This window comes from Orbicella faveolata, unplaced genomic scaffold, assembly GCF_042242905.1.
Source record: "Orbicella faveolata isolate gen_17 unplaced genomic scaffold, um_ofav_v1 contig_2, whole genome shotgun sequence".
NCBI lineage: Eukaryota > Metazoa > Cnidaria > Anthozoa > Scleractinia > Merulinidae > Orbicella > Orbicella faveolata.
The window spans coordinates 15,177,501-15,196,330 of NW_028301547.1; the positions used below are offsets into that span (position 1 = coordinate 15,177,501).

The 18,830-nt window shown below is 40.1% G+C and overlaps 1 protein-coding gene and 2 long non-coding RNA genes across 3 annotated transcripts; 2 read left to right on the forward strand and 1 right to left on the reverse strand.

Annotated features, from left to right (window-relative positions):
- Window positions 1-2,912: 2,912 nt before the first annotated feature.
- On the reverse strand, window positions 2,913-3,433 carry LOC149112099 (uncharacterized). Its single transcript, XR_016206984.1, has 2 exons — window positions 3,184-3,433; window positions 2,913-3,084 (listed from the first exon to the last, which is right to left on the reverse strand). It is a non-coding gene; the product is annotated as an uncharacterized LOC149112099 (long non-coding RNA).
- Window positions 3,434-4,201: 768 nt separating this feature from the next.
- On the forward strand, window positions 4,202-12,093 carry LOC110044651 (uncharacterized). Its single transcript, XM_089289830.1, has 5 exons — window positions 4,202-4,452; window positions 5,071-5,196; window positions 5,549-5,695; window positions 9,188-9,365; window positions 11,527-12,093. The coding sequence occupies exons 2-5, from the start codon at window positions 5,104-5,106 to the stop codon at window positions 11,790-11,792; spliced, it is 684 nt and encodes a 227-aa protein (XP_089145956.1). The 5' UTR covers window positions 4,202-4,452; window positions 5,071-5,103; the 3' UTR covers window positions 11,793-12,093.
- A 448-nt stretch (window positions 12,094-12,541) lies between these two features.
- Window positions 12,542-13,620, forward strand: LOC149112100 (uncharacterized). Its single transcript, XR_016207273.1, has 3 exons — window positions 12,542-12,765; window positions 12,958-13,056; window positions 13,566-13,620. It is a non-coding gene; the product is annotated as an uncharacterized LOC149112100 (long non-coding RNA).
- The last annotated feature ends 5,210 nt before the right edge of the window (window positions 13,621-18,830 follow it).

Consider the following 18,830-nt stretch of genomic DNA (forward strand, 5'->3'; position numbering starts at 1 on the left):
CGCCGAAAAATAGTAAGATAAAAAAATGGAAAAGGTAAAGTTGCTCTTTGAGAAAACAAGTTTATTTATGTCTTTAGTTATTCTTTTAATTCACTGTTCAATTCTTTTATTTCTTTTTTTTTTTATTGTTTTTTTTTAGACTCCGAACTCTGCACTCCGCATTCCGCACTCCGCACTCCGCACACCGCACTCCGCACTCCGCACTCCGCACTCCGCTCTCCGCTCTCCGCTCTCCGCTCTCCGCTCTCCGCTCTCCGCTCTCCGCTCTCCGCTCTCCGCTCTCCGCTCTCCGCTCTCCGCTCTCCGCTCTCCGCTCTCCGCTCTCCGCATTTTCGGAACAGCCTAAATCTTTTCGCCTGAAGCAGACACTTTAAAGAGTTATAGCTCAATGAAGGGAATTTGTTCAATTGCCCTCAAATTTGGATAGTAGCTAGTTTAACATATAAACTACAAAAGGGTGTCTGCGATTTGCAATTTCGAAATACTTTTTCTTCGAGAGCGATTTTTGTACGATCACTCCACTTTTTTTAATCCTATTTCGAAAATGTTCTATAACTTTTTACTGCAATTGAATATGTCAAAACGCAGACACGTTTTTTAAGCGCTTTGGGCCCTAAAACGGAGGAAAAAATTAGATTGGCGAAAAACAAAATTCGCTCTGACTTTTAGCTTTCGAAAGGTGATTCGGGTGCTCGCATTTAGTGGTCATAAAAAAATCGAAAATCCATTTATTTCAAAATTCTTGGTATAGTTTGATAGCCAGCTCTATAGGCTTTAATTTGATATAGGGGTTTAGGTATCTAAAGCTTAAACTGCACGCGCTGCATCGCTTGCACGCGAGACACCCCTGAAGGTATACAGTAACCTTAATCAGTAGGTTCTTTTTGGCGGAAGTTTACTGTAATACGAGGGTAGATCTCGGATGTGGCAAGCAGGTTTTTTCAATCGCTGAAACAAGAACACTTTTTTTAACTTCCGTGATCATTATGTACAATAGTTTTTGGTCGACTTGGCCACGTGCAGCAAAACGCTCTCACGTGCACAATTGCTAAAAAAAAATAGCAAGTTCCAAGCCAGGTCAAGTGGATGTTTAGTACTCATTCAATGAAAGGATTTTTTTTTTGGAATGTTATGTTTGGGTTAGATTGAATAGCCTAAGGTAGAATATGGCTGATAGCTGTGCTAAGCAAATTGCGCACAGTTTCACAGAAAATGGACACAAGAAGAAGTCACGACTAACCTTTACGAGCGAAAGTGCGAAGTTATCAACTACTGCAGCAGTGAGACTAATAATAACAAATAGGTGAACGGTATAAAGATCGTGTTCATGAAAAATTGCGACTTCTATATAATAATTAAGCCTTCTCTATCCAATTATCTGGGAATATGAAAGACAAAGCTTAAAACACGAAAACAACTCCTCTAGAAAAATATGTCACTAATTTACTATTGGAATAAGAACGTTCTCTGGTTAAAAATATATTAAAAACATAAGCTTTCGGCTATCAGTCTATAGCCTTTAACGAATGAAGAATGTAGCGCGCAAGCGAAAATATATACGAATGGGGTGCGAAAAATTGAGAATAAAAACAAGCGTGAAAAAAGCAAGAAGATAAAAATGTAAATGAGACCTGATTACAATAAAATAGAGTATTGCCTAGGCAACGGCTTTGAGTTGTTATCCGCGTCGACGGTTTTTGCTGTGTGCCAAGATTCTAGTGTTTTTCGAACGCGGTAATTGCCTTTGTCAATGACACAAGCATTGTCGAAATCAATGGAGTGATTGTTTTGCCACGCATGGTTGGCAACATTAGAGCCATTTGAATAGTTCTTCAAGTTTCGTTGATGTTCCTTTTTTCGGGTTTGGAAGCATCTTCCGGTTTCTCCTATGTAATTCCAAGGGCAAGTGGATTTCTCTTCCCATCATGCAAAAGAACACTAAATCAGCACGGCCTCGACCCTCCTGTTCCGGGCATCCAACCTCCCTAGCAGCTTTGAAGGAAAAACACGTGAAACCAATCATGTTAGGGCCGCGTTAGAAGCTAATGGTTACCCACCGGCTGTTATTTCTAACATCCTCAATAAGAAGCCACCCCCATCTTCAGTTCCTCCACCAGAAGAACTCGTTTCTATGTTCTTCAAATGGGCTGATCCATCTAATACGTACCAGTGTTTTGCATGTTTCCCTTATATCAGCGGCCTAACCGAGCCCCTCACAAGGTTACTCCGCAAAAATGATATCCGAGTTGTCAACAAGAATTCCCGTCACCAAAGTTCAGACAACCCTCAGATTTTCAATGTAATGTTGTTTACAAAATTCCATGTAAAGACTGACCTTGGAATTACATAGGAGAAACCGGAAGATGCTTCCAAACCCGAAAAAAGGAACATCAACGAAACTTGAAGAACTATTCAAATGGCTCTAATGTTGCCAACCATGCGTGGCAAAACAATCACTCCATTGATTTCGACAATGCTTGTGTCATTGACAAAGGCAATTACCGCGTTCGAAAAACACTAGAATCTTGGCACACAGCAAAAACCGTCGACGCGGATAACAACTCAAAGCCGTTGCCTAGGCAATACTCTATTTTATTGTAATCAGGCCTCATTTACATTTTTATCTTCTTGCTTTTTTCACGCTTGTTTTTATTCTCAATTTTTCGCACCCCATTCGTATATATTTTTCGCTTGCGCGCTACATTCTTCATTCGTTAAAGGCTATAGACTGATAGCCGAAAGCTTATGTTTTTAATATATTTTTAACCAGAGAACGTTCTTATTCCAATATGTCTTATCCTGGTTACAGTTCTATTTTTACTAATTTACTAAGCGATAAATTCCGTTGAAACAATGATAATTCCTTATCGTAGACGTGAAAGTCCATTCAGTGACACTCGCCCTTAGTGTGGTTTTGTTTTACTTGGGGAGACTTTCTTCGATCTCATTGAAACTGCAATAAGCGTAAAAAACTCTCTTGGCCTTTAATAAACAACTCCACAAATCAAAACGGCGTGGTACAAAGAGTGTGCATACGAGCGGCGTAGATGCAAATAGCGTGGATACAAACAGCGTGGGTTGAAACTAAAACAGTAAAAGAGCAAAAGTTACAAGTTGCGACTAAGCTAAATTCGAATAAAGAAATAACAAAACTGCAAAACGAGGACTGTGAATTACACTTACATTGTTTCGGCCAGAGAAAACTGTTGTGAAACGGACTGCGAATGACGCGAAGAGACTAGCACGAAAGCTAAATAGAACTGCGCTAAGCGCGGACCAAAATGAACTGCCCCAAAACTGTACTGCAAAGCTATGATATGGAAAATACGCTAGAACATGCGGAAAATAAAACTATAGAAACTTAGAAAGGCGCTAATGAAGATGAAACAGCAAAGAAACGCTAACGAGGGCGCGAAAACTGACAGAAAGGAATAAACACTTAAATTGACGCCAAAAAAAAGACTAAACAAAAGGACGAAAAGAAGTATAAACTAATTTGTGTACACAAAGGAAAAACAAATTACGCAAGAACGAATAATAGAAAAAATGTTACACTTGGATCTTACACTCATACTTTCTTGCGACCCGAAGGAAGATACCATTGCTTTTAAGTCATTTTACCCTCCATAATTTCTCATCACTCGAGACTTCTTGATGTTTATTTCGAAATCTTTAAAGGTGTGTTTTGTTTCTACAACATACCACGATCGGACACCATGTTTGTTTTGAGATGTTGCTATTAGCGCAAAAATAGAGCTTTCTACATCCCCTGAGAACATGCAAAGAAATAAACACCATAGGGGATAAAACTAGTTTGTTTCCAATTCTAAAGGGCCACTTGCCTTACCATCTCCCCATAGAGTTCATATCTTTCTCCCCGCCCGCCCCTACAGGGAGTACTTTTTCGTTGCGGTCCTTATACGTCGTCATATTGTGTCCAACAGCACGACAAGCAAAAATCCGGGTTGTTCAAAGTGTGGATAACGCTACTCACCGGATAGATCACCATCCATTTGATAAGTTAACAAAACAAAGTTTTCTATCCGCTAGATAGTGATTTATCCGTTGCCAGGTGATGGCGTTATCCCCGCTTTGAACAACCCGCACCCAGCGTTTTCCATAAGGAACTACATTGTAACACTCAGCTTCTCACGTCCCAATTTCCCTTTTCGCTGAAAGGGAAGCACAGTATTCAACAATGCGAAAATTATCCTCAAATCTTCAATTAATTCCTCGGTTATATAACTAGATATTAGATTCCACCGTCGTCTCAGTGTCAGTGCTTAGCATATAAAAAGGATAGAAAAGGATAGACCCTGTACAGTCTGTTCAGCATAACGATTAAACAGCAAGACCAGCAAGAGAGGACAAAGAAGGCTGAATTTACCGGACGGAGCTGAACTAGGAAGATTCCAGGAAGAAGCACTGTAGACAACTTCAACTATGCTAGAGGTAGGCGAACCAAACATTTCGTTTCTGATTACCTACACCGTTTCATTTCTTTTGATTCTTATTTTCTCAGAACTGCCACTACAGACAAACCACATTTAGTAAACTAATAATGAACAGAAACTTTAAACAGGTTTCCATCTTCATTAGTGACAAAGTACAAGTGCGGAGGACAGCATGACGATATGTCTTCTCTCTGTTGTATGATTCGGAGTAAGAGGGAGTGAGCAAGCTGACGTCAATATAAATAAGGAGTTATCTAGCAGGCTTTTTTTAATTTTTGCGATAAGTGTTTTGCGGGTCATTCATTCTGCGAATTTTTGCAATCTAGAAAATCGCGAAAAATAACATCCCGCAAAAATAAGTAACAATATACACTGCAAGAAGAGTCGCTTCGATCTTTCCTGGATAAAGCAGGTCTGCTCGAAAGGTAGTTATCATAACACTGGCCTCCCGATCAGATATATTTCACCGAGTCGCTGTCTACCTTTGGTGTCGTTTTGAAACAAAACTCATGTTTTTATAACCCTTTTGAATCGACCCAGAAATACCTCCTGATTAACTCAGATCTTGATAGTTCATATTTTACTCCACTGTCATGACCTTGTTTCATCTTTGTAGTAAACCACTCTTCATAGAAGCCTGCTGGCATTCATGCTTGTCCTGCATCTTGCCTCAACGAACCTGGTATCTGCTAATTCTGTTTGCAAATGCGGAAACGGAGATGTAAACACCCCCTCTAAGAAAGTGAGTGTTGTTATTGTTATTTTAAATGACCCGTCACTTTAGTTTTTGACGTTCCTCTCTGTCCTCCTACAAGCTACAATCTATTTCAGCGCGCTCTGTTTACTCTGCTTCCGATTCGAGGTCGGCCATTGTTACGTGACAGTTCAAATTAAGACCACATCGGTCAGACGCGCGAGGAAAGGTCGCGTGAAGATCGCGTTAAGGGACAAGAGAACGTTATAGTAGAAAACTTTGGATTTTCTTAGACGATGGAGTGAAAAATTCGTTCCGTGCATTTGTAGAAAGTCTAGCCTAAGCCTCTTTTATATACAGCAAAAACATAACTTGTGCCTTTATTTACTGCATATCTTAGGTGGTGGATTATAACGTTGGAATCAGCGAGTCTGGGGAACAATACAACGAGACGATCGAGGTGGACACAGAGAAACAAACAGAACTGTTTAAAGTTCCTGCACACAGGGACGTGGATCAGAGCAATATTTTGCACGATTTCAAGATGGTAAGCTTGTTACATAAGAAAGCATAAATAGCTTCGTCTTTAAGGACCTGTAAGGGTGCGATTAGGAATCCCTGATGAACATAGGTGTAGTTCATGGGGCTTCATTCCAATCCTAAAGAGATTCTTAACCAGACTTACTCCTTTTTTTTGTAAGATCCTTGATATAAGCCTAAGAATTTGAGGTTGAAAAGTCTGAAAATGACCCAGAATATACAAACATTCTAGGCACATTTTTTTATTTTCTGCTCAAGTTTTCTCAATCTTTCTAACAAATCTAACAACTAATGCAACAACTTAATAAAAATCATAGAACTTATTCAGCAAGGTCAGTCTCGGTTTAACCTCGGATTCCTATAGTGACCCTGCACACGGTCATTGCCACTGAAACTGGAATTAAACTCAGCATTCCTAAGGCGTGAAAACGTCACAAAGACGTCACATCTATGTTTGAGCTGAGCTGAGTATGGACCACTTTTCTCCCAGAAGACTACATTGAAAATTCACGAGGAAAGATTGTAATATTGAAAACCATAACATACTGAGTAGATTGTACCACACTTCAAACATATTTTCCGCAAACTTCTTCCTCAAAAGCGACCCCCTCAAATGCCAAACGCACATAATCACTTAAAGGGACACTGTCACGATATATTTGCTTAAAACTGTTATGAATTCACGAAATGATCCCTAAAGAAGAAAGTCCACACTGCCGTAACATTTTTGCAAAATTTCAACGATTTTCGAGCCAAACTTGATCCTTTGAAAAACTGACATTCTGACGCTTTTTCAAAAATGCATATCGCAAGCCGTTTCCATCCTCGCCATTGTTAGCCGAGTACTGCTCTACAAAATAAAAGCATTATTTTTCAGCTTCCAAAGATCCCTTTAATTACTTACGAACTTTCAGACCACAGAGGATCTGAACGTTTAAAAATTTAAACCATTGTCTGAACATAGTTAGTTCACTCTACTAACTATGGTGTGAAGTAGCCTGGGTATCAGGCCTTCCTAAGGGGATGGGTGAAGGGAGAGCGGAGGAGGAGAGAACCCTCCAGGGGCTCTATCGTGAGCATGAAAAGTGAAAAACCGCAGACACATTTTTTCATTGATTGAAACCTGAACAGAATGATCTAGTTTCGGTTAAAAATTGCAATATACTGTACGCAGAAGCTGTAAACAAAAGACGGGAGTGATGTAATGGGTTATGCATGCACCAGATTGTGTGATGATGTCTAATCGAAAAAATCTGCCAGAAGTTTTCAAATTTTGTCGATGTATTTGTGCTCCTTTAAGAGTTTACTAAGTATCGTTGCCTTGGTGCTCTAGGATCATTTGATGAACAAGAAATGTAGTCAATGATAATTTTATCCGACGTTGCAAAATCGTCGTGATATTGTCTCTTTAATCCACAGGTCAACCAAGCGTAATATAAGAGTTTGTATGGAGAACTGTGGCTAAAATATAAGAGTTTGTATGGAGATCAGGATTTTACATTGAATTCGTTCAATGTATGGGTAATTTTCCGAACAAAGACTCTTGAACATTCCATGGTGTCATTTTTTCTCATCCTGGAGAGTTTAAACGAGATTTGAGCGAATTTTGAAAAATTTGTCCTACGGTGTTTTATTAAGAGACAAGGTAGGAAACTTCGGCCAGTTTGACGGCAAAACACTCTTGGGAAACGAGTCAAATTTGCACACAAAAAGAGCATTTACTCACAATATTTCTCGCTGAACTCGCAAGGTAAGGCCTGTAGTTTCTCTCTCTACAATCCAATGAATCACACATTCAGTTTTCACCGTGTTAGCTGGCCAAAAAGTTGAAATATGACGGCCAAAATAGCGGAAATTAATGCGTGACCACGCTAAATTGATCGGTTTGCTGTCGTCACCGCTCGGCCGAGACTGGGAACGTGGTCAATTATCACCTCACGGGTGGAGGGCAAGTCCTCGTACTTACGCCTTTTGCGCTCTGCAAATACGTTTTTGGTTTACATATAAGATTGACAATTGAGGCAACTCTTTGCCAAAACATTTTGAACGCAATCCGAGTATTCGCTCGAATCTCTAAATTTCTTTGCTTCCACGAAACCAAACAAACGCAAAACGAAGTCGAAAGATTTTCTACAACTTGGCCGAATTTGTTTTCGAATACTTTCACGACAGTCGGAGAATTTTAGCGTCTTAAGCAAAGTTTTTTCCCAAATCGCCTTTCGCAACATGATCGTACAGTTGAACCAGTACCAGTGACATCATCCAGCGCGCGCCCAAGCTCCCCTCCATCTCCCTCACAAGCTTTTTTGACAAGACAAATCTTTACAAAACCCCTCCCCCGGTTCGCAGTTTTTCTTGCGCGTCCGAAGTCGCCCGATCTCCGCACGGAAATGAAATGGCGCGAGTTAATACCTGAAGCGTTTTAGCGAGATTCCGCGTTTAAAATTGGGAGATGAGAAAGGATTTTGTAAAGAAGATAAAAATCTGACGTCAATTTGTTAATAATACAAGAACACTTCTACTAATTTGAATGGATTTTAGAGCGTCCTGTGCGATTTCCAACATGCAATATTGGCATTGTTTAGATGAATTAGATGAGGGGTCTGAGTCCGAAATATCGAGCCGTTCGAAATAGTCGAGTCGAATTAGCGGAGTCTAACTGTAAAGCTTAAAAATCGAGCCGACAACTCGCAACTTGTAAGTTCGCCTAACTGAGCATCTATAAAATTTAACGCTGTAATGTGCAAAACACCTACCTTTCGATATCGAATTCCCTTTCTCCCTTGTCTATCTACGTTTGTCACACAGGGCGGCTAGACGTGGATAAACCACCTCGAAAAAAACTTGTAAGACATTGGCCGATATTGTTCTTTGTGATTAAAGATATTGCTCCAGTACTGGCAGGACCAGAAACCCTTCACCAGTCAACTCATCTGTTTTATTGAAAACGATTTATTTTTCATTATCATAGAAGAAAACTCTTAAGGGATCTTGACAAAGTAGAGGTGAGAACATGCAAACTAAGAATTTCCTATTAATTGATTGTTAAGGAAGCTTTTCTGCATAAAAACCCATTGCCTGTAAACAAAAAAACAAAGTACCACCGCTATCACTCATCTTTAGACTGTGTAAATGTTATCAGGAGGCTCTGACGTTGTCTATGCTCAATCTTGAATGAATGAATGAATGAATGAATGAATGAATGAATGAATGAATGAATGAATGAATGAATGAATGAATGAATGACTGAATGAATGAATGAACGAATGAATGACCGAATAACTGAATAACTGAATGATTGAATGACTGACTGAATGACTGAATGACTGACTGAATGACTGACTGAATGACTGACTGAATGACTGACTGAATAACTGAATGAATGAATGAATGAATGACTGACTGACTGACTGAATGAATGAATGAATGAATGAATGAAAGAATGAATGAATGAATGACTGAATGACGGACTGACTGACTGAGTTAATTAATCTTGCAGACGTCAGACAAAAAGGTCAGCGAGACTAGAATTATTGAGCACAAGTGGACAGTGGGCAGTGAAGTAACTGATCGGTCTGTACTCAGTGATGAGCTGGCCAATTTTTGTGCAAAATACCCGATTTATAACGTCAAAAAGATGGAGGACACGCTGAAAACCGCAAGGATACAAACAGGCGGTGAGAGACATATTAAAACTTTAAAATATAGCACAACCCCATCTCTTTCCCAGAGACTCTGTCAGCGGTGACCTCGCGTTTTTAACAAAATCAAAAATACTATTGTCGGTGTGATCGTACTTATATGTCTAAGTTTAATAGTCTCTGAACATGCGTTAAGAAAGCTACCGGTAGCTATGCTTCGGGGATGGATTAGTCCCCTATATCGGTCCAGGCCGTAGACTCTTTAGGAATACAATATAGGAATTGAACCCAGGCGGGAAAAGACAGAATTCAGGATCACTTGCATGGGCATGCTCCGAAGGCCGCCATATTTTCTTTCGAATACGGGGGAAAACAATCAGTCTCTTCCCAAAATATAATGTCCTGAGAAGAAACTAATTCTATGCAGCCAGTCAGAAGAGGGATCGCTTCAACCGCCCAGTTTCGTTGAACGAATTCTTAAACCTACTGACCAACCTATACACGGGCTGATGGTCGCCTCGTACGTCATCGTTCTATCATAAAAGTTTATACTTCAAAGCGATATGAATATATTACTTCTACAATAAGGAAGGATATCTGTGATATGCCCGAAGTTTGCCAATCAAGACCAAATACGTACTCACCAGAGCTCTCTCATCTGAATCTCAGGGTAAATTGTGTTTGCTGTATGAGCACATAATCAAATAAGAAAACCGGGATGTTACGAATAAATAAGCCAAACAAAGCAATGGAATTCAGTTCAGTGTTGGGGTCAACAGCTTCAATACTTCAAAACTGACTTTCACGACATTTTCTAACCTTATGAACTACCTTAATGACCAGTTAGTTAGATAAAATCTACTAAAGTAAGGACGAAGAAACACAGAAAAAATGTTATTTATTTATTTATTTATTTTATTTGTTATATAGTTATTCCCTTCCTGCCCTCGAAGAGAAACAAGAAATCGATAGAAAAAAAAACAGACGCATAAACAGAAATCACTGAGCGTATCTTGTTTGTGCGGTTAAGATTAGATCAATAATAAATAAAAAAATAATATTTATTTTTTATTTAGTAAATAAAAATACTTTTCATGCCCAGGCCGGATGTTCTAATTTTTCTGCTGCTTCACGCTGAAAATGTTCTTATGTACATTCTTAGATCACAGAGTATAGTACATGTTTAAAAACAGTTCAATAAAATCAAGAGAGAGCGATCTAGATCATCCCCTCTTGAGAAAAAAGATGGGACCGGGAATTGAACTAATATACAGATTTACCCAAGCGTTAAAGAGGAGCTCCTGGGTCGCTTTGTTCAAAGCCCGATTAAACTAACCCAATTTTGATTAAGAAGTTTGAGAATTGGAGAATTGAGAATTTTGATTTGAGTTTTGTAGTTTTGGGGTGAAGTTTTCTGTTTTTATTTTTGGCCTTCTGTTTTGATTTTGAATAATCTCGAACTACACCAACATTTGTATAGAGGATAAATAACTCGGTTCACTTTTAATCCTGGGTTAGCGTTAACCCAATTTCCGAACAACCCGGCCCGGAGTTACAACAAATTAACCTGATATCAGCCCGCGATCCAATCGAAAACAAGTACTTGGTCAGCGGTCAACTTTAAAAGAAACATGACCGCGATGAGCTATAAACCTGAGTCCGCGATATGATCACGTAAAACTGGTCAGCGGATACCTTATTTTGACAGGTGTCAATTGACTAACATGGATGTCAAATATCAAATACGCTGTAAAGCAGGACTTGATATTAGCTGCAGTACGGCCGCCATGTTGTGCGACGTCATCGCTGGGCGCACGCGCCCGCGATCCATTCCGCTAGCCATGTTGACCAGGAAAGAAGGGTTGCATGGGTTTCTATTTCTATGCATGCATGTGGTTCTGTTCCTAGAGTTATGCTGCTCCGCTTGGCGGCCCTTGGGGCAGCCGGAGCTCCGCTATCAAATAGAACTGTTTGGTGTCTGTATCACGTTACTTGTCCATAAACACGTACACAAAAAAATTGCAGCCCTCTTGACCTCACGCTTGGTCACTTACCCATGCATATCGTCCTACTGTGCTAAAACAATATTTCTACGGTCATTTCCACAAGATTCTAACAAATGTATTCTGGGATTTATGCCCCATGGTCTATCTGACTAAAACAAAAATAATCCTGCGTACTGTTTTCTATTTCACAGACAGAAAAAGTCGAAATCGTCGTCAACCAGTGTACCGTCCCCGAGGTAGCTATGTAGACCTTATGGAATGGACGTGCCCGGGAAAAAAGGGCACAGTTACCAACTGGGACTTCCAAAAGTGTGTCGTTTTTCAAAAGAAGCAATGGAAGGTGGTATGCAAGAACACGACTACATGTTATAACATAGTAGAGTGCCCTACTTTTGACTACTGCCATACTGTACACCGGATAAATCGAACTTTCTGTTGTCAGTATGTTTGCAAGTAGTAGTAGTCTCATTTTTTTTCTGCCGTAACTGGTCCCAAAGGCAATCTCAACTTGTCATTTTTCTTCTCTCATTTACCAGGAGTATCTAAGCGAACAAAGTCGAATCAAAAGCAATCGAACTCAGTCGACTGAACAAGTGGTAGATAATGGTGTTCGATTGCGTTCGGTAATCGAACAAAGTCGAACATGCAATTTGTTGTGAGCTCGATCATCGAACCAATCGGAAAAATCGAACAAAATTGAACGCAATCGATAGTAAAAGTAAAACACGCAGGAGTAAAAACGCCCAAAAAATATCAAACTGAATGTCAACGTTTGATTATACATCAGGAGTACCCGACGGAGCCGCTCGACAGAAAACCCGCTCGACAGGCTGCAATTACGCTGGCTGGGAAATATTAGCATTAGATCATTTACTGGCTGGGATTTTCGTTCAGCGTCTCGCTTGCTAAAAACTGATTTAAAGCACTGTCCCTAACCGGAAAAAACGTGACTTGTTTGTTTTTCCTGGCTGTGACTTCTTCGAAAAAGCAATCAATTAAACTGCTTCCGTCCTGGGACATAAAAAACGCGTGAGTGAGCTCTTAAGTCTAAAGCCTTCCGCCGTGAGAAGATAAACCGCAAGCGGTCGTACTTACTCCCAGCGCCACGCGCTACAAAAATAATGCAAATCAACGCGCGCGCGATGCCATGCCCGAAAATGATGGCTCCATTGTCAGATTATTGCGGTTTATCTTTTTCATCAACCAGTAAAAATTGCATAACATCAGCAGCTGTCATTTTCAATGACGTAATAACACTAGTATCTCGAATGGCCAAATCCGTTAAAAACGTTCTTTTCAATGGAACAGGATCTCCGCTCGTTTGTCGTTCCAAAGGCCTGAAGAAGCCGTCACTTCAGAAAACCGCTGCTGGCGCTATTGTGCTGCAAGCAGTCGGCAGTTATAAAGAAACGGTGGAAAGCAACTAGCAGGTTAGTAAATTCATTCCTATAATTCTCTTGCTTGCACACGGGGCAGTGATGGTACATTGTACTGGAATCAGTGACACTCTTCGCTGTATGTTTTGCATTAATTCTTTCATTTATAGACAACTAAATTTAAAAAGGTATCGGCGGCATGAGAACCTAGACTCTAAGGTGTTCATTTACATTCCTCGTTTGCAGTCATTCTGAGTTATTTCGAGGGCTCCGCTGGTAAAGGAAAGAAACGAGATCTGCTGTGAAAGGGACTTGGCGCAGACAAACAAAGCAGCTGGATAAAGGGTAGGCATAATGTTGTGTTTATATGCGCTAGCCGTCTCCATCGGTGGTCAGCTTTTCTCTCTTGATGCTAAAGTATTCAAGTAAAGTGATCTCATTGTACCATACACTCATCGTTTCGCTCATAGCATTTTTGGGTTGCTATAAATCTGCAAATTTGCTTAATCGAAAATTTCCCGAAAGTTCCCGGAAGACGAGGGACAATGGTTTCCCCTCTTTTTCAGTCTTATTGGGTACATTAAATGCCTTAATCGTGGTTCAGTACTAGCATAACGAGTTAATGTTTGTCCTATGGAAATCAAGGGACTATCGCGCGTTGTTCACCAGAAATGGCCGTCGGGTGAATTCATTCCACACTGTTCGCTGTCTCTTTGAGAGAACTGCTTTTGGTGAACTCATTTCGCACTGTTCGCTGTCTCTTTGAGAGAAATGCTTTCATTTTGAGACCCTAAACTTATTAATGTATCGGTGATCATGATTCAAGATTGCCGGGAGTTAATTTACATTTGCAGTCATTCTGAGTCATTTCAAAGGCTGGAGAGAAAAAAAGAAAAGAGACCTCTGCCAGATCTAAGTTCCGCTGAGAAAAGGACTCACCAAAGAGACAAAGCAGCTGCCTTGTGGATAAAGGGTAGGCATATTTGTTTATATGCGCTAGCTCGGACTGCAATGTTGGACATACAACTATCCTCTCTGAGTTAAGATAAAGGGATCATTGTGCCATACAATCAACGCCTCGCTCATAGTACTTTTGTATTGCTTTAAATCAGTGCAACTTTGCGTGATGGAATTTTCCGAAAGTTGCCGGACGACAAGGGTCAATTGTTTGCCCTCTTTTTCAGTCTTATTGGGTACAAGGGACTATCGCGCGTTGCTCACCGGAAATGGTAGTTAAATCATGAAATGTATTTTATTTGGCATAATAAGTAAAATGTTAAAATTGTCTATGTTATTAAAATCTTTGTCATTTAACAAAACTCAAGATTTTACCTTCTTAAACTTTCCTTCAGTTTGTAGTTGAGAAGGAAACAACTTTCGTCTTTCTGTGCGGCTTTCTTTGAGCAAAAATATATCATTTGTCGCCTTTGGTAGTGTTTCACAAGGCTAACTGGTCGGACCTGTAGGTTCTGCGTGTAACCATGTAATAATTGAATTTCCGTACCAGGAACCGAAGGATCTTTCGAAGCCTAAAGAAGACAGAAATCAGCGAAGGATTACAGAACTCGCGATCGTTTGTCATTTTGAAAACACTGCTTTAGAATTGTGAAAAGCTAACTACTAAGCAAGTGTCCGGAAAATATTGCCAAAGTACAATTTGACAGGCGTAACGCGCGATGTGTTTGACTGCGCCAAGCAAGTGAATTTCCGGTAATAAACGCGATCCAAAGCAGCTTTCATTTGAACTCATCGTTGACCTACCAGTTGAGGCAACGGTTTCATTCTGCAAGCTAGTGCCCTGAATTAACTAGAGTCGTGAAATGAATGATCTATCGATGAACTGTATATCAAAATGTACACTTCTGCCAGTTTAAAATTTTTTGACCAAAGAGCGCACGTCTGGACGAACAACTAACGATTGCTTTTGCTGCGAATCCTTGCGGCTTCTGTCGTGAGTCTTTTTGCGGTGATCGCCTGACGAACGACTAACGATTGCTTTTCCTGTGCATCCTTGCGGCTTCTGTCGTGAGTCTTTTGCAGTGATCGCCTCACGAACAACCAACGATTGCTTTTGCTGCGAATCTTTGCGGCTTCTGTCGTGAGTCTTTTGCACTGATTGCCTGACGAACAAGTAACGATTGCTTTTGCTGCGAATCCTTGCGGCTTCTGTCGTGAGTCTTTTGCGGTGATCGCCTGACGAACAACCGACGATTGCTTTTGCTGCGAATCTTTGCGGCTTCTGTCGTGAGTCTTTTGCGGTGATCGCCTGACGAACAACCGACGATTGCTTTTGCTGCGAATCCTTGCGGCTTCTGTCGTGAGTCTTTTGCGGTGATCGCCTGACGAACAACCGACGATTGCTTTTGCTGCGAATCCTTGCGGCTTCTGTCGTGAGTCTTTTGCGGTGATCGCCTGACGAACAACCGACGATTGCTTTTGCTGCGAATCCTTGCGGCTTCTGTCGTGAGTCTTTTGCGGTGATCGCCTGACGAACGACTACCGATTGCTTTTGCTGCGAATCCTTGCGGCTTCTGTCGTGAGTCTTTTGCGGTGATCGCCTGACGAACGACTACCGATTGCTTTTGCTGCGAATCCTTGCGGCTTCTGTCGTGAGTCTTTTGCGGTGATCGCCTGACGAACGACGACCGATTGCTTTTGCTGCGAATCCTTGCGGCTTCTGTCGTGAGTCTTTTGCGGTGATCGCCTGACGAACAACCAACGATTGCTTTTGCTGCGAATCCTTGCGGCTTCTGTCGTGAGTCTTTTGCGGTGATCGCCTGACGAACAACCGACGATTGCTTTTATTGCGAATCCTTGCGGCTTCTGTCGTGAGTCTTTTGCGGTGATCGCCTGACGAACAACCGACGATTGCTTTTGCTGCAAATCCTTCCGGGTTCTGTATTGAACCTCTCGCCAACGAAATGTCATATTGACAAAGGTAACTGACGTCTGTTTGTATCGTAGGTTCATTTGAAATTTAAAATGACAGACACTGGGTAGCCAAAGCCTAGTGAGGGCTTTGTAATCTTGTCTTGCTTTTACTTCATAAGCTAAAAAATTTTTCTTTGCATGGATGTTCGTTGAATTTTTGGAACAATAACTGTGGGAAATGAAATGAATGTGAAAGTTTGTCGTATGTAAGCGTTTGAAACTGATTGATAGGTTGCTTGTTGTGCTTATAATAACAATGATAGATCTTCATCAATATCTAGATTACGTCTGTTAACTGAATGGACATTGTTTATACTTCACGCTTCTTTTGGAGGGAATTAACGATTTATTTTCAGAGTGAAGCTTGGATCCCTGAAGGATAATCAGGACACTTTAAGCACATTTTATCTTTCCCTTTTGTTTACTGTTGTTTGGTAAGTGTAATCTCTTAAGTGTTACAAAAACTTTCCAGTCAAATGTAAAAATGAAACCATTAACGTACTATTTGCGTTCATGGTACGCAATACTAAATCCGTTGTTATATTAATAGTTTTAAGGAAATGTACCTCGCTATGGTATATTGAAATTACTCGCTCGCTGACTGGCAAAAAATGGTATATCCGAACATGCTGGCAAACTTTTGGCAAACTTTTCTTATGCTGGCTAGCTAGGTGACAAATTTAAAGCATACTGGCTCGTTGACGACCTCAACGTCGAGCGCTGGCTGGGAGTCCGAGAACTTCGAAAACCTGCTTGCTGGCGGTGAAGAGCGGGTATTTTTTTCCCAGGAAAGTTAAATATTAAACAAGATTGACGTAGCGACACTCGGGTAATGTTAAGCGGACCGTACGGTGGATTTTCTTCAAAACTGTCGTTGGGTACTCCTGATACATACACTCTTTTTATATATAAGAATATTGTTTTTCCGGCCAAGGCTGAATATTCTTATTTTTCTGCCGATTTTAGGCTGAAAATATTCGTGTGAATATTCTTAGATTATAGCGTATGACATTTCTGAACTCGAATGTATTTGGTGTCTGGTGGTGTTAAAGTAATTTTGGAGCCAGACTGCAGGTAATAAAGGCTGCCATGGCATACATAACGTGCATAATTTCTTGCAGAAATGTTATCAGCATCGAACATAAGGCTAGTGCTGTTTTTGTTGTTTTTTGGCTAGTTTTGCCGTTTACAGACAGGAATAATTTTATACGGTTTAGTTCAAAACATTCTATTGTATTTACAAATTTTCAACACAAAATTATACTCTTTTCAAAATCGCAGCCTCGGGTTTATTCTTAAGATATTCTTAAAATTTGGCAAATTTCAGCCTCGGTATTCTTATAAAATATATCCTCATTTGCAAAAATGTATTTCGTGGAAGCAGCGTGTGAACAAAACGACAGTTAAATACTGGTCCGATTGTGTTGGACTGACAAATTTTTATTGCGAGTTCGATTCCTACAGGGGCACCCAACGGAATATTTCGGTAAAAGATCTGTTCGGATGGAAGGTTGCCTAAAAAATTTCGAAATGTTTTTTTCCGAGCGATGCTCTAGACTTTTCGAATCTTTTCAGAAAACAATAAAGTTTCCCTAGAATTTCCGGAATTGATTTGCTTTCTTTTAACATGTCCCATAATTTTCGGACGGTTTTATTTGCTCGGTATAATTTTCACCATCTGTCGTAATTTTTCCAAAAGCAGCTCAAAGTTTCAGTGAGCATCAGAGGCCATCAGAGGCCATCAGGAACGTACATGAACCTGATGAACGATCACTAGCTAACGGCACTGACGAGATCGTAATTATAGTGTTCTTTAAGACAAAGTCTTCTCTTATGGCCACAAACAGCGGGCGTCTAGACACAGTTGTTCTTATGCATTTACAAAACAATTGAGCAGATAGTATCTCTCTTTTTATCTCTCTTTTTGTCACAATCTTAATTGTAAATGCCACCTGTGCGTATTAAGTATTATCACTTCGTCCTCCGGCCTCGCCTCGTTGAGCCATTCTTTGTTCCGTTTGTTTGACCTTGTTTACACCAATTATTTGTATTCTTTAAGCATCTCCTATTACACTTCTTCAGCACTAGTCTAACTTTGATTTTGATTTTGATTTTGTGTAGATTTGTTCCGTGGCCCATAAGTGGTGACGAGTGAAATAAGGAAATAGTTTCACACGCATGCGCAAATGAAATTATTTCCTGATTTCAGGAGAATACCATTTGATTACCTTTTAATATCATAGGTGACAAATCACGCTTACAATCGTGGGAAATTTCGTTGGAAATTTCGCGCCAAACGTTGCTATGGCAATTTTGTATTTCACATGTGAAATTATAAATTAGCCCTGAAACTTCGTGCCAAGATTATTATAAGGAACAATTTGTCACCCATGATGTTAAGAACAGTAGTTTGTGTCATTATCGCGCAATTCAAATTTTATCACGCGACTGTTTAGAACCCGAGCAAACGATTGGTGTGTGTTACTGGGTTCGATTGCCAAACCTTCGATTAGATATTCCGAGCATTTGAGCCGCGAAGCGGTAACAAGTCGGCTTTTTCGTCTCACTAAAAAGAGAGCAGAGAAAACCTCAGGGACCAGGTTTCTCAAACGTAAAGTTACCTGATATGGGTGGCAGTAGATACTTACCCTAAGTAAGGAAAAGATCAATTTAATAAAGCTTCCCGTCAATTTCTTTTTTAATTTAGATAACTATTCGAACTTTTCATTACACTTTTTTTTTTTCACGTGGTTTAAGTAACAACCAGTAAACAATGTAAGTGACAGTAGTTTAGGCTAAGATTATAGTGAAGTAATGCAGAACAGGTTAGTAACTGAGTTAGTAACTGAGGAACTTTTTTCTCCATTTAAGGCAATTGTTTACTCCTAGCCCCATCGTTTTATTCCAAACCTCTAACTTGTGTGTAAACCTGATTCTGCCAATGACAGGGAGATTTAAGCAACGTACATTTGTAACCTAAATATTTTTGTGTGCTTGTAAACTGGGTACTGAGAATGTGTATTTTTATTTTTAACGTCATGTAACTCTACTTACGTTAATTTTCCTGCTAAAAGCAGGAAAATTAACGTAAGTAAAGTTACATGACGTTTCGACGACTTCATGTCGTCATTGTCGAATGAATAAATAAAAAATTCACATTGTGAATGTGGAAATGAATAAACTTTTGA

Bases quoted from the DNA above. Each gene is read 5' to 3' on its own strand.
- LOC110044651 (XM_089289830.1), top strand. From the start codon at position 5,104: ATGCTTGTCCTGCATCTTGCCTCAACGAACCTGGTATCTGCTAATTCT. The intron at 5,696-9,187 runs GTAAGCTTGTTA...TTAATCTTGCAG, and splicing joins TTTTGCACGATTTCAAGATG to ACGTCAGACAAAAAGGTCAG. The intron at 9,366-11,526 runs GTGAGAGACATA...TCTATTTCACAG, and splicing joins CGCAAGGATACAAACAGGCG to ACAGAAAAAGTCGAAATCGT.